General features: G+C 36.2%; 1 protein-coding gene across 5 annotated transcripts in view; it reads left to right on the forward strand.

Annotated features, from left to right (window-relative positions):
- The window catches only part of VPS13B (vacuolar protein sorting 13 homolog B), a 1,004,773-nt gene that overhangs the window by 48,640 nt on the left and 940,216 nt on the right, over positions 1-15,917 (forward strand). For all 5 annotated transcript variants that reach the window (XM_027849971.1, XM_027849973.1, XM_027849974.1 and 2 more), the window contains exon 4: positions 9,744-9,864. In XM_027849971.1, the coding sequence (XP_027705772.1) occupies positions 9,744-9,864 (121 nt within the window). The remainder of the gene's footprint in view (positions 1-9,743; positions 9,865-15,917) is intronic.

Below are 15,917 nucleotides of genomic sequence, written 5' to 3' on the forward strand. Positions count from 1 at the left end.
CTTGAGGGCTTCTTCCCCTCCCTCACTGCGCGGCTGCATGAGTGTCTGGTGCTCCCTCCAAGGTCAGACACTCAGTTCAATATTTCTTTGTATGTGTGCAGTTGTCGTGGAGAATTTTTGGTTCTAACGTTGAAGTTTTTGGGGTTACATGGTAAAATGGGTGATAAAAAGAAGTGGAAAATTGAATCAGAACAGAGAATGTTTAATCCAGAGTGGATAGATACTTGTTTACTTACATGAGAGACAAAATATTGTGCCATGTTTGCCAAGAAGTAATAGCCATTCCAAAGGAATACAATCTTTGTCACCATTTTGAATCAAAATATCCTAATTTAAGCAAACTGGACACCAATGAAAAACAAATTGAAACATCCAGATTGTTGAAAAGTCTCAGTGGGGAACAATGATTTTTCAAGAAGTAAACTCAGAAGATGAGGTGGCTACTAAGGTTAATCTTCAGATTTCTAAAGAAATCTATTTCAAACATAATTCCAGAGTACGATAAACTGATTGCTGACAAGAAGGGTAATGCGTCCCATTAACTGAATGTAAATCGTAAGAAAACCAGAAAAATGTATTAAAACTTGACCACTTAGCAAAGTAATTTTTTAAAACATTAATGTGATTTCATTATAAGTAAAAATCTTGTAATTAATTGATATTAATTGAAATTTCCATTTTTAAAAATATGGTTTATTTGCAAAATAGTTTAATCATTAATTATGCCTTTACTGGAAAGTGAGCCGCTAAAAACCTATCTGTGGCCCGAAGAAGTTTAGCCTATTTTAATTTTGGTCCCTACCTACTGCCAAGTTGTGCAGGTCTGTTGTAAATGTTTGTGGAAACTAACTAGTTTGTGGGAATGTTGAGAATAAAGTAGTAGCCATGAGGTTAGGTCTCATGGTTAGGTTAGGTTAGTATTATAACCTATCTTAATCTGAATCTAACACTTAAAAAAATGCAAGAGTGAGTTTCCTCAACCCCCCTTGCTGTTTTACAACCTATTAAGATAAATGCCTGATCTAAATATTTCAAGACCATTCCTTATGTGTCTTTATGCTGTGGAGATGGAGAACAGATATCCAACATCCTTCATTTAAGTAATCCATAATATAGTTAACAATTCTGTAAATATGAATAGTATTTTCACTTCTATTTTTGAAAATAAATTCTAAACTTGATATCATCTAAGAAAAGCAATAATTTATTATTTTTAAGTTACTGAAAAATGTAAGTTATGAGGTGTGTTTTTTATTTTTTTGGACATTCAGTTCAATTAAATCCAATTAGGTAAACATTTATTAACACCTGCACAGGGCTAAGCAATGGGGTTATGAAAAAGAGACAAAAGACAGTCCCTGCCCTGAAGGAGCTTACAATCTAATGGGGAAAACAACATGAAAACATACATACTAAGCAAGCTACATGTAGGATAAATGTTGTTCATTCTTCATTTTTTTGAAGAGGACCAATGACATTACAGGTGATGTCTTCACTTTCTCATGAATTGGATTTAAGTGAGGCAGAGTTGCGCAGAGTTGTCAGCCTAATTCTGTGTTCCAGAGTCATCCATCCAGTGGCTAGACGAAAGTCAGGATGACTGGTGGTGGCCCGGAATGCAGTGGATGACTTTGGCACCTTTGATATCTGATCAAGCTCTAAGTGCTCCACAGTACCTGCTTTAGCCACCTTCATGACCTTTGGAACAGGGTGTATGGGGTGTTCAGGGAGGACTAACAACTCTTGTGTGTGGGCTTGCTGAGAACTTTTCAGGGTTGTTCATCAACTTTCGGTATCCATCTCTCACCCAGCTTTCACCTGTGGCTCCAAGAAGCTGTAGCATGCACAACAGCCACACCCCAGTAAAACAGTCTTGGCAGATAGGCTAAACCAGGTTGAGGATAACTGACAACCTCAAACCAGTCAGTGAGTTAGGGAGATGTCTACCCCAAGCATGTGAAGACTTCCCCCCAGTGAAATGGGCAGATAAATACAGGATAAATAGGAAATAATTAAAAGAGGTAAAGCACTGCTATTAAGAGGGATTAGGGAAGGCTTTTCCTATGGAAGATGAGATTTTAGTTGGGACTTGAAGGAAGCCAGAGAGGTCAGAGTAGTTGGAGAGGAGGAGGGAAAGCATTCCAGGCATGGAAGACAGCCAGAGAAAATGCCCAGAGCCAAGAGATGATGTGTTTTGTTCTTGAAACTGCCAGAAGGTCAGTGTCACTGGATCAAAGATATGTGTTGGGGAGTAAGGTTTAAGAAGACTGGAAAGGTAAGATAGGGCTAGGTTATGAAGGGCTTTGAATACCAAACAGAGCATTTTGTATTTTCTCCCTGAGGCAATAGGGAGCTATTGGAGTTTATTGAATGTGTGGGGGGTGTGTGTGTGTGACATGATCAGACCTACGTTTTAGGAAAATCACTTTGGTGGAGAATGTATTGGAGCAGAGAGAGACTTAAAGAAGGCATATCCACTAGCAAGCTATTGCAGTAATCCAGGCATGCAATGATGAGACATGAGAGAAAGGCTGGGTTATGATATGAAGTTTTAGGGACTAAGGGAAACCATGGACCAATAGATAACTCAGGGTACTTCCTACATCATTGCCCCTCTTCTAACAAAAAACAGCACCAGTAGCACAAAAGAAAAACAAACAACAAACTAGCAAGACAAACTTTGAAAAATAAACTAAAAAACCAGTCCCATTCAAGTTTGTTTGAGGTATTTCAAAATGAAAGTGTAAGAAAGTTGGCAAGAACCCATATTAATATAAATCATAAAATTAAATAAGTTAATATAAATCATAAAACTCATAATGACATCTCTTAACACTGTATGACAATTCTCAAAGAATTGTAAAGGGATTGATCTTAATTACTCTAAGAGAGATTCTTTCTCCCATACAAACTTGTGATTTGAAAAAAAAAGAAATAAAGTAAGAAATGATTTCAAAAAGGGAACTGCATTCCTGAAAGAAAACCCTAAACCAATGAAATAGTATAGAAGTACTAAAAACATAGATCGAGACCATGAGGAGCAAAAAGGAGTTAGCAGAGATAAGAATAATATTAACAGAAGATATTAAAATCGCAGCTAAATTAAAGAAACATCTGGTGATAATTCCAGAGAAAAACAAAGAGCTCTAGAACAGGTTAAAGAGATTTAACTTGAGAATAGTAGAAGTGGGGGAGGAAATAAAGTATAATTAAGCAAACAACATTTTAATTGAAGAATTTAAACTTTTTGAGGGCAAACTGTTTGATTTTTGGGTTCATATCTGTATTGTTGGGCATTATGTAGAAGGCATTTAACAAATGCTTCTTGAATTGGATTGAAGGTTAATGATAGGCTGTGGAGTTAGTACAGAGAATCTTTTTTAGGAGCAGGAACAGTGCTCAAAGAAAGACCTCTAGGTACCTACTTGTAAAGTTTTCATATTTTGAAGACTAGGCCAAGAATATGTAATTGTCAAGAAGGTAGGAACAGCATGTGTGTAGTGAAAAGTGTTGAATTTATAGTAAGAGGACCTGGGTTCAAATACTGGCGCTGACATTTACTGCTAATATAACCTTGAGTAAGTCACTTCATTTCTATAGGCCTGAATTTTTTCAACTGTAAACTCTAAATCTTACTGTCTTATTAACATGCAGAGATTCAAGGATAAAAATGACCTCTGCTTAGCATTCCAGACTCAAGAGAATCATAGCATGTTGTAGGAAATGGAGAGTGTCAATATTAGTTGACAGTTATTCTTCCTGTGTGGGTATCTCATCTTGTCATGTTGCGCCTGTGTTTCCCACCTTGTGCCTACATGGTCTGAATAACTAAAAACATTATGGTTTCCACTTGGTAATTAATACCTGTAAGTTTTGTTTTTTGTTTTTTTTTGGCTACTACTTCATCATTTTTCCTTCCCCATTTTCTTTGTGAACAAATTGACTGGTTAGATTGTAACTTCGACCTGAGACGCTTTATCCCTTAGTAAATAATCATCTTCTATCCTTTTGATGTTATAGATGGAATAATGCTTCTCAGGAAAGTAAAATGAGTTTGACCACGTTCTAACGGCTAACTCATGGCGGTGTTGACACTAGAATCCATGTTTTTGGACTCCTTGTTCAATTCTGTTTCCCCTCTATCAATTAAATGTAAAATTGATCCAAACATTTATGCAAAGAAGAGTTCAGTATAATATTTGAAGGCAGGGAAGATTTTTCATTCTCTTACTGTTTCTTAATACTTAGCATATAGAAGGCAGTCACTTAGCATTTGTTGAATTTGTTTATTGAAGCAAAATACGAAACCCAGCTGTCTGTGAGTAAGACACAGTATTAAACCAAAAGATGTAAAAAGGGGTAGTCTTAAAGTTTATCAAGGCTGTGTGAATCAACAAACAGCAGGGGTAATGGTAGCATGGCATTATCGTAGGATCATTGATTTTAAGCTGAAAGGGACCTTAAAAGCTATTTAATCACATCTCTTATGTTACAGATGAGGATACTGAGGCCCAGAGAGGCAAAATAACAAACAAAGGGGCTTTTTAGAAGTGCTGTAGTTAGCCAGGTATGAGGCAGTCAGGTTTAGTAATTAAGAGGAGGAAAGATAAAACATACTCCAGTTAAATTTACAAGTCCTCAGTAGTTCAGGAATAGAATGTTGTTGTAGACAAGATTGATAATATTGACTGAGTATGGTTTGTGGATGAGCTGTGAATGTTAACACAGTTATGTCCACAGATTTTTAAAAAAATCTAATTCTTTTTTATTGGGGGCTTCAGAGTAGACATTATCATAAAAGGTATATTTTTTTTTCGAAATATATATAGCAAGAGTTATGATGGTTTACTTAGAAAACTCCAGGGAATCAGCATAGATACTAATTTTGACAATTAATAGCTTCAGCACCATGGCATGCTACAAAACAATTCCTTAAAAATCAACAGCATTTCTATAAAATAATAATGAAGCACAAGAAGCAATAATAGAAGTGTAAGTCCCATTCCAGATACCTACAAAATTCATAAAAGATCTGGAGATCAGCCTCCCAAAGCACACAAAAGACTTACATAGATTCATTTACAAAGTACTCCTTGAAGAAATAAAGAACCTAAATAGCAGAAGGCATATTCAGTGCTCATGGCTAGGCTGTGCCAATATAATAAAAATGAAAGTATCACTCAAATTAATTTATACTTTTAATGCTATACCAGTCAGATTACCAAGGGGATACTTTATAGAGCTGGATAAAATAACAGCATTCATTTGGGAAAACAAGAGATCTAGAATACCAAGAGAGGAGATGAAAAGAAGTACAGGCAAAAAGAGTATAGTACTTATAGACCCCAAACTATATTATAAAGCAGGAGTCATCACAACCATCTGGTATTGGCTAAATAATAGAGAGGTAGGTCAGTGTAGCAAACCAGACAAGGGTGACGCAGAAACAATAGAACTCAATAATCCAGTGTTTGATAAAGTTAAAAACATATGTCACCTAGGAAAAAAAATTTCTATTCGATAAAAACTGCGGGGAAAACTGTAAAGCAGTCTGGTAGAAATTAGGCCTAGACCAACATCTTACACCACAGTACAGTCTAAATGGATATATGACCCTAATATTAAAGGTCATACCCTAAAAAAATTAGGAGAGAAACAGATCATATTCCTCTCACAGCTATGGATTAGAGCTGTATTCTTAACTAAATGAGATAAAGGCAGTTATAAAAAATAAAATAGATAACTTTACTTGAAACTGAAGGGCTTCTGCACAGATAACATTACTTCATCTAGGATAAGAAGAGAAGTGGTTGAATGGGGAAAAAAATATTTGTATCAGATTTCTCTGAAAATGGTTTGGCATATAAGATATATAAAAAATGCACACATATAAATTATTCATATGTCTTGTATTCCCATATATATGAATATATATCCTTATAGACATATATATGTATACAAAAATGTGTGTATGTATGTGTGTATATATAATATATTGTGTCTATGTGTTTATATATGTACACATATACATATCTACACATATATACATATATGCATACACACGTTACTAATAATTGTTCCCAACTAGATGAATGGTCAAAAGACCTGAACAAACAGTTCTCAAAAGAAGAAGTGCAAAGTATTCACAGCCACATGAAAAATGTTCCAGATGGCTAATAATAAGAGAAATGCAAATCAAAACAGCTCTGAGGTTTCACCTCCTGCAAACTGGCACAAATTATGAGAAATGGAAGCAGTAAATGTTGGAGGGGATATGAAAGATAACCATACTAATTCATTGTTGGTGGAACTGTGAAGCAGTGCCACCTTTGTGGAAAGCAATTTGGAATTATGCAAATAAAGTGACTGAAATGGCTATGCCCTTTGAAACAAAGACTCCATTTCTGGGCTTATTTCCCAAGGAAGTAATTAATAAGGAAAAAGTCCCCATATACTCAAAAATATAGCAGCACTTTTTGTGATACCTAAGAATTGGAAAAAAAGTAGATGCCCATAATTTGGGGAATTGCTTAACAAATTGTGGTAAGAAATGTGTGTGATGAATACCGAGAAGTGTGGAGAAATCTATATTAACTGATGCAGACTGAAATAAGCATTGCCATGAAAACCATGTATGTAGTGACCTTTTGTTCATGGTTGATTCATTTGTTTCAGTTGTGCCTGACTCTTTGTGAGTCCATTTGGGGTTTTCTTGGCGATGGTCCTTGAGTTGTTTGCCATGTCCTTCTCCAGCTCATTTTATAGTTGAGGAAACTGAGGCAAACAGGGTCAAGTGTCTTGCCCAGGTTCACATATCTCATAAGTGTTTAAGGCCAGATTTGAACTCAGGAAAAGGAGTCTTCCCGACTCCAGGCCTGGAACTCTATTCTCTTCACCACCCAGCTGCCCTTACATAGTAACTACAATGGTGTAAATGGAAAGAACAACGACTTACCAAAAAATCAAAAATAAATGTTACAAAATTATAAAGATCAAGCAGGACTGGAAGAAAATTTACCCCCAACCTACCCTTTTGTGGAGGTGGGAGGTCCACAGGTATTACATACTGAACATGTTTTTGGACTTTTTCAATGTATTGGTCAGTTGTGCTGACTTTTTACTATTTGTCATATGGGATGACTCTCTGGGAGAGGGAGGGGGAGGTGTACATGGGATCCTTTGACAATGTAAGAAACATAAGATATCAACACTTATTTTAAAAAAATGCACAGCAAGTCATAAAAACCATGATATTTCAAGTGCTGAATTTACTCTAAGTGGAGGTAAGACTGACATGGCCAGTGCCTGTTGGAGAGCAGTGTGATGTTATTACTTTCAGCTATACTTGGATGGGGTTGGGAAAACTGGATTGGCAAAGATCTCAGCCATTGAGACCTACCCAAAGGAAATCTTAGTAACAAACAGCATGGAGGGCCTCAGATTTGCCCTTCAACGTCTAAGTACATGTTCTCCCGGCTTTTACTCGAACTTGTGGGTTGGGTCCCTTTGGTGGCTGCTACCTTAGGTTCTAGGAGTAACCTGTAAATGACTGCTTCTACTAGTTGTGGCTCAGTGATGTGCTTCCCATTAACAATCAGGCAGTAGACTCAAATAGCTTTTATCAGAGAAATTTGCTCATAAGGCATGGCAAATATAACATTTACAAAACATTTCTCCCTGCCCCAAACCTGAGATGTGTTCTCCCATAAATATATACAGCATCCATGGGGAGAGTGAGCTCAAACTTAGAATGTGATGGTGGTGAGACATACATGTAGGATGCACATGTGTCAGAGGCACCTGACAACAGTTAATATTGTAAGGCTTGGAAGTATTTATTCTTTTCATATTATCCTCACGCTGGGTTCCTGGTGTCCAATCCTCCTCGAAGTCTGAGTCTCTTCTCTGCTTTGAAGGATCACTTTCCTGGAATTTGCTCCCTCCCTAGGTGATTGTATCTCTGTCTCCATCTGTGTGTGTGTGTGTGTGTGTGTCTGTGTGTATGTGTGCGCAAGTGCATATCTGTTTCCTGCCACTCCTACCCTTTGATGTTGGTTTAAGGTGTCCTTCATAACTGCTCCCAACTCTTGAACTCTTCATACATAGTTTATCTGCTTCATAGTTAGAGACTTGACTTATTGAGGTGGGGAAGGTGGAGACAGAAATAAATCCCCTCCTCTTCCCCACAGGGCTTATACTTTACAAACGTTGAGAGTCTCAACTACTCTTCTAGGTTTAACTATTTAAAACCCCAGAGGTATGGCTAATTTGTTTTCTTAGCTAGTCTGTTGTTTCTTTTTTGACTTATTCAAAGAAATGTTCTCATCTGTTAAAGGGTTGGAGGTGTAAATGGATTTCTCCATTCAGTCAAACAGTTTGTTAATGTTATGTGATTACATTCCAACCCCTCTGACTGGAAGCATACTACAGTCCCTAGGACCCTGGGCTTTGATAGCTAAGTCCTCACCTTGTCTTACCTGTAACCAGGCTCTAATGTTACTTCCTAGACATTTCCAGTCCATACCAGCTTCACTGTCTCCCCTCCTCACACTAGAACTATTAATTCTGCCCCCTGGGCCTTTGATATGTAGATTAGGTGAGTTCATACTTTGTCTTGCTCAGAACCAAGCTACCATGCCCATGACTTGCCTTTGATTAGAGTCAGAATTTGAATCTAGATCTTTACTTTATCCAAATCCAGCACTCTCAATGTCATTGCTGGTATTCTCTTCTGATACTTTCATGGAGCCTTCAGTATTGTGGTCCCTCACAGTGATGCTTTCTCATCTCTTTACAAAACCTTTAAAACATTTAACCTTGGTCAATTAAGAAGCATTTATTCAGCTCCTCCTATGTGCCACATCCTGTGCTAAGCACTATAAATTTAGTGGGCTAAGAAGACAGAAATAAAGGCCTTACCCTCAAAGAGCTCACATTCTAATGGGGGAGACAATATGCAAATAACTGTCTGTACAGCATAGATAGCAATATAAACGGAAGATGATCTCGCCAGGAAGGCTATTGTAGTGGGACAGATTTCCTGTAGAAGGTGGAATTTGAGCTGAGTCTCGAAAGAAGTCAGGAGATTTAGGGGTTTGAGTGGAGGGGGAAGAACATTCTAGGCCTGGGAGACAGCCAGTGGAGATGAATGGAATTTGGAGATCCAGAAGGCCAGTGTAGCTGGTTTGTGAAGTATGTGGAGCAGAGGAAGGCGTCAGAAGACTAAAAGAGGTAGGAGGGGGCAGGTGCTTAATAGGACTTCGTATGTAATCATGGAGATAATAGGGAACCACTGAAGTTGGAGGGTTTGTGTAGAGATGACACGGTTAGACCAGCACTTTAGGAACTGTTTGAGTTTGTTTCATGAGTAAATTTTTTGAACACTATATGAAGGTAGATTAAAAAAATCTTTATTTTGAGAAGTGACTTTAAATTTATTTTGACTGAATTACAATACATTGATGTCACAACGATATTGTAATTTGTTTTGATAATTTTTTATGTACTTATAAGTAAGACTTGCATTTGAATTTAAAACATTGTTAATCAGGAACCCATTTTTATCCCACCAGAATATAAATAGTAGTTGCTTAATATATGTAGTGCATGTTGAATAAAAGTAGAAGAGGATAGCTTCTCTAACTTAGAAACTATAAATCATTTCTTTTCAACCACTCTTTACTTCTTGGCATTATGTTTAATGGATTTTTTGGTTTCCTTTCTGTTTTTTAAATTAAAAATAGGATGACCATGAAAGTTGTGGCTCTAGTTCAACTAACAGAAGTGCTACTGAGAACACAAAATCATCAGTGAAACCTAGACGAATTCAGCAAGCTACTCCTACGGACCCTGACTTACCACCAGGTAACTCAGAATGGAATTTTTGAAAGTGCAGGAAAACTGAATATACTTAAGTATCTTTAATAATGAGACAGTTTTTTGGAGGATTTGATGAATCTGTCATCTTATGAATGCAGATATTCCCTCCATTAGGGCAGTTCCCTACCCTTCCTGGCTTAACTACTCACTGCCTTTCAACTTTCCCCACTCCCCTCCACTTCTCTAGTCCAGTCTGTTGCCAAGGCCTTTTGATTTCATCTCTGTAACATCTCTAGAATATTCCTTTCCTTTCACATTGCCACCACCCTGGTGTAGGCCTTCATCACCTATGCCTGTTGTTTGCTGGTGGGTCTTTCTGCCCTAATTCTCTCCTTACTCCTATCCAATAAGTCAATCAGTAAAGATTTATTAAGCATGTCCTACATTCCAGGAACTGTGTTGAGTGCTGGGGATATAAAAAGAGTCAAAAGATAGTCCCTGACCTTAGGGAGTTCACAATCTAATGGAGGAGACAACATGCAAACAAATATATACAAAGCAAGCTATATTGGATAAAAAGGAAATAATTAACGGAAGGAAGGCACTGGAACTCAGAGGATTTGGCAAAGGTTTCACGTAGAATGTAGGATTTTAGTTAGGAGGAAAAACATTCCAAGTATAGGGGACAGTCAGAGAAAATGCCCAGAGCTGAGAGATGAAGAGTTTTGTTCATGGAATAACCAAGATGCCAGTGTCACTGGATCAAAGATTACATGTCAGGGAGTAAGATATAAGAAGACTGAAAAGATAAGAGTGGAGCTAGGTTGTGAAGGACTTGGAATGCCAAACAGAGCATTTTATATTTAGTCCTAAATTTATTGAGTAGGAGGGTGACATGATTGACCTGTGCTATAAGAGAATCACTTTAGTGACTAAATGCAGAATGGATTGGAATGGGGAGAGAACTGAGGCAGGCAGACTTGTTAGCAGGCTATTACAGTAATCCATATGTGAGGTGATGAGAGTTTGCAGTACAGTGGTGGCAGTGTCAGAGGAGAAAAGAGGACATATCTGAGAGTTGTTGAAGAGGTGAAATTGATAGGCCTTGTCAATAGATGGGATATGGAGAGGTAAGAGATAATGAGGAGTTGAGAATAGCTCCTAGGTTACGAGTCTCAGGGACTGGGAGGATGGTGTTGCCTATAAAATGGAAAAGGTAGGAGTAGGGGGATGGCACAAAGATAAAGATAACAAGGTCTGTTTTGAACATGTTAAGTTTAAGATATTTACCGGATATCCAATTTGAGATGTGTGAAAGGCCATTGGAGATTCAAGATTGGAGGTAAGCACAGAATTTGGGGCAGAATAATAATAGGTAGTTTGAAAATCATCAGTATAGAGATGGTAATTAAATGCATAGTAACTGATGAAATCACCAAGTGAAGTATTTTAGTGGGAGGAGGGAAGATTGTCCAGAACAGAGGGCTGTGGGACACCTACAGTTAGTAGGCATGATCTGAATGAAGATCCAGCAAGGGAGACTGAAGAGGAGTGGTCAAGTAGATAGGAAAACCAGGAGAGAGTGGTGTCCTGAAGACCTAGAGAAGAGAATATCAGGAAGGAGAGAGTGATCAGCAGTGTCAAAGGCTACAGAGAGATCAAGGAGAATGAGGAATGAGAAAAGACCATTGAATTTGGAAATTAAGAAATCATTAGTAGCTTTGGAGAGAGCCGTTTCAATGGAATGATAAAATCAGAAGTTGGATTGTAAGGAGAGAGAGAGAGAAGAGAAAGTGGAGGCACCTTCCGTAGACAGCCTTTGCAAGGAGTTTAATTACAAAGGGCAGAAGAGATATAGGACAATAGTTAGCAGGGATGGAAGGATCAAGTAAAGGTTGAAAGGGAAAGCCAGTAGAAAGGGAAAGATTGAAAATAAGTGGTAGAGAGGGGTTGGCACAAGGGTAGGAGTTGGAGGAGATGGGGTAGAATGAGATTGCTTGTGGAGATAGAGGGTTAGCCTTGGTAAGAAGTAAGGCCACTTCTCCATGTGAGACAGAGGTAAAGGGGGAGATAAAGGTAGAAGGCGTCTGAGTGATAGGAGATGGTATTGAATGGTGGGAGTGATCCGTGGCTGATCTATCCTCCACTAAAGTGATTGTCCTAAAGTACAGTCCCAACTTTGTCACCTCTTACTCAGTAAATTTCAGTGGTTCCCTCTTTTCTCAGGATCAAATACAAGTGTTATCCAGATCCAGTGCTCTCTTCATTGAGCCATTGAGCCACCTAGCTGCCTCCAGTAAGTATCTGAGGCAGGATTTGAGATCAGGGATTCCTGACTTCAGTTCCAGTGTTTTAACCACAGCACCACTTAGCTGCCTGATTCTTGCTACCTTATTTTTAAATCTTTTTTTTTTTTTAACAGTGTCCTGTAGGTAGTAGGTATTTAACTGTTTAAGCATTGGATTGAATTGTTTTGGTTTAAATCTTCACTTAAAAGAAGTTTTTAAATTTTCATATTTAAATATCAAAAAATACCTCTTATACTTAATCTACCATATTTAGAAAATATTAATTTATTGATTCTTTTAGTGTTGTTGGGCAGTAGGCATGTAAAGTTTTGTAATTTCTTATAGTTGGAAAGACCTAAAAGTGAAAGTAATTTCTTTTTAATTAAAATTTTTTTTATTTTCAGTTCCAAATTTTCTCCCTCTCTACCCCCTCCCTCATCTACTCAGAAGGCAAGAAATATGATACACGTTATACATATCATGCAAAACATATTTCCACATTAGCCATGTTATGAAAAAGAAAAAGCAAGAAAAATAAAGGAATTGGAAAAAAATTCTTCAGTCTGTACTTACATGCCATCAGTTCTCTCTCTCTCTCTGTAGGTGGATAACTTTCTTTATTACGAGTCCTTTGGACTTGTCATTGTCTTGATCAGAGTAGCTAAGACTTTTACAGTTGATTACAATATTGCTATTAATATGTACAGAGTTCTCCTAGTTCTGCTCACTTAACTTTGCATTAATTCATGTGAGTCTTTCCAGGTTGACATTAATTTCCTAAAGTCACAAATGAACCAGTGGTAGAACAGAGAATAACATATACAATCCTATACAAACATATACAGAAAATAACATATACAATCCTAGACTTGAGTACTTTATTTATACCCTGAAATAATCTTCACATTCTCCTGTTTAATTTTTAAAATGAAACAAGTTTCAGTCCGGATACACATAATCATCAATATTTATTTTGTCTCTATCTTCAGCTTAATATTATGAAGAGAAACCTATTTATTCATTTAATCAATCAATAAATATTTAAGTGTCTACTTTTTACCAGTGCAAGACTTCTCCCCAATGCCTACCTTTTTGGTTACTTTGAGAAATAATTCATTCATTATTCATAATTCATAATAATTATAATAATTCATAAATTATTCACCTCATCTTCTAAGTTTTAAAATGAGAGGGTTCTACTAAATGACCTCCAAAGTTTCTATCAACTCTATAGTTCTGTTTATTTTAATTTTAATTTTTATTTATTTATCTTTGTTAGGCAGTTGAGGTTAAGTGACTTGCCTAGAGTCACACAGTTAGTAAGTATCAAGTGATCAAGTGTCTGAGGGGAGATTTGACTGACTCCAGAGCCGGTGCTCTATCCACTGCGCCACCTAGCGGCTCCTCTGTTTTGTTTTGTTTTTTTAAATTAATTTATATTCACTTGGTATCTAGGAATTGTTATCCCACAAGTCAAATGTTCTTTTTAATTTTTTACATTCTCTAATTCCTTACAATAAGATTTGACCGTCTTACTTTTTTATTTATACAGTTTTCTATTCCTTAACTTTTTAAAAACTCTATCTGCTTTTTCCTCTTTTTTTAAGTAAGGGGATTAGGAAACTAAATCTTAGATAATTTAATATCAGTCAGTACTTCACTACTTCCAGTAGAATGTAAACTCCTGAGGTCAGAGACATAAATCTTTCTTACATTGAATTATTAAATTGGATTAATTATTTCAACAGTGCAGGTATTTAGAGTAATACAGATTGTAGCTCATCCTTAACTTTTTTTTAAATTTAATTTAATTCTTTTTTGGTTACATTTTAAGTTCTGAACTTTCTCCCTCCCTCCCTTCCCACCCTATACTAGAGAAAGCCACCATTTGACATAAATATCCATATATACATAAATACATATATACGTGTGTGTGTCCTATGCTATGCATAATTCTATTTATCAGTTATTGTTCTGGAAATGGTTAGCATCTTCCTTCATAGGTCCTTTTGTAGTTGATTTGAGTATTTATAATACCCAGAATAACTTAGTTGTTCACAATTCTTCGAACAGTCTTGCTGTTACTGTATACAATGTTCTCTTTGTTACCGTATACAACCTTCTCTTGGTTCTGCTCATTTCACTCTTCATTGTTTCGTGCAAGTCTTTCCATGTTTTTCTAAAATCAACCTGCTTTTTGTTTCTTATACCACAATGGTAGTCTTCCATCACAATCATATATCACAACTTGTTTAGCCATTTCCCAGTTGATGGACATCCCCTCAGTTTCTAGTTCTTTGCCACTACAAAGAGAGCTGCTATAAATATTTTAGAAGGTAAAGGTTTTTTCCTCTGAAACTAATAATCTTGGGAAACAGATGTAATAGTGGTATTGCTGGGTGAAAGGGTGTACACATTTTTATAACTCTTTGGTCATAATTTCAGATTGCTCTCTAAAATGGTTACATCAGTTCACAGTTCCACCAACAGTATATTAGTGTCCTGATTTTTCCACATCCCCTCCAACATTTATTATTTTCCGCTTTGATCATTTTAGCCAATCTGATAGGTGTGAGATGATGTCTCAAAGTTGGTTTAATTTGTATTTCTCTAATCAGTAATGATTTAGAGCATTTTTTATGTGCTATATATAGTTTGATTTCTTCATCTGATAAGTGCCTCTTCATATCCTTTGATCATTTCTCAATTGGGGAATGACTTATATTGTTATAAATTTGACAAAGTTCCCTGTATATTTGAGATATGAGGCTTTTATCTGAGAAGTTGTCTGTGATTTTTTCCATTTTGTTCTAATCTTAGCTACACTGGTTTTATTTGTACAACCCTTTTTAATTTAATGTAATCAAAATTATCCTTTTTACATTTCACGATGCTCTCTTTCTCTAGTTTATTCATAAATTCTTCGCCTATCCATAAGTCTTATTAGTTCCATGTTCTTCTTATTTTATTTATGATATCTCCATTTATATCTAAGTCATGTATCCATTTTGACCTTATCTTGGTAAATGGTGTAAGATATTGTTCTGTTCCCAATTTCTGCCAGACTGCTTTTAAGTTTTCCCAGCAATTTTTGCCAAATAGTGAATCTCATCCCAGAAGCTTAAATCTGTACATTTGTTGAACACAAGGTTACTATAATTATTTACTACTGTGTATTGTATATCTAACTCTGTTCCATTGATCTGCCTTTCTTTTTCTTAGCCAGTACCAGATAATTATGATAATTACTGCCTTATAATATAGTTTAAGATCTGGTACTGCTAACCTCTTTCTGTTACAATTTTTTTCAATTTTACAGTATTCCTGACCTTTTGTTCTTACAAATGAGTTTTATTATTTTTTTGCAGCTCAACAAAATAAATTTTTTTTGGTAATTTAATTGGGATGGCATTGAATAAGTACATTAATTTAGGTAGAATTGTCATTTTTGTCATATTAGCTCTATCCCCCATGAAAAATTAATATTTTTCCAGTTATTTAACTCTGACTTTATTTAAAAAAATGTTTTATAATTATGTTCATGTAGTTCTTGGGTTTATTTTGACAGGTATACTCCCATATAGTTTATACTGTCTCTAGTTATTTTACATGGGGTATCTCTTACTGTTTCTTGGGCAGGGTTTTATTGGTGATATATAGAAATGCTGATAATTTATGTGTGTTTATATTATATCCTGCTACTATTCTAAAATAATTGTTTCATTGTACTTAAATTATTAAATTTATTGGCATACAGTTGGGCAAAAATGACTTCTAATAATTACTGTGATTTCATCTTCATTAGTGGCA

This window comes from Vombatus ursinus, unplaced genomic scaffold (genome assembly GCF_900497805.2).
Source record: "Vombatus ursinus unplaced genomic scaffold, bare-nosed wombat genome assembly UNPS02008961.1, whole genome shotgun sequence".
NCBI lineage: Eukaryota > Metazoa > Chordata > Mammalia > Diprotodontia > Vombatidae > Vombatus > Vombatus ursinus.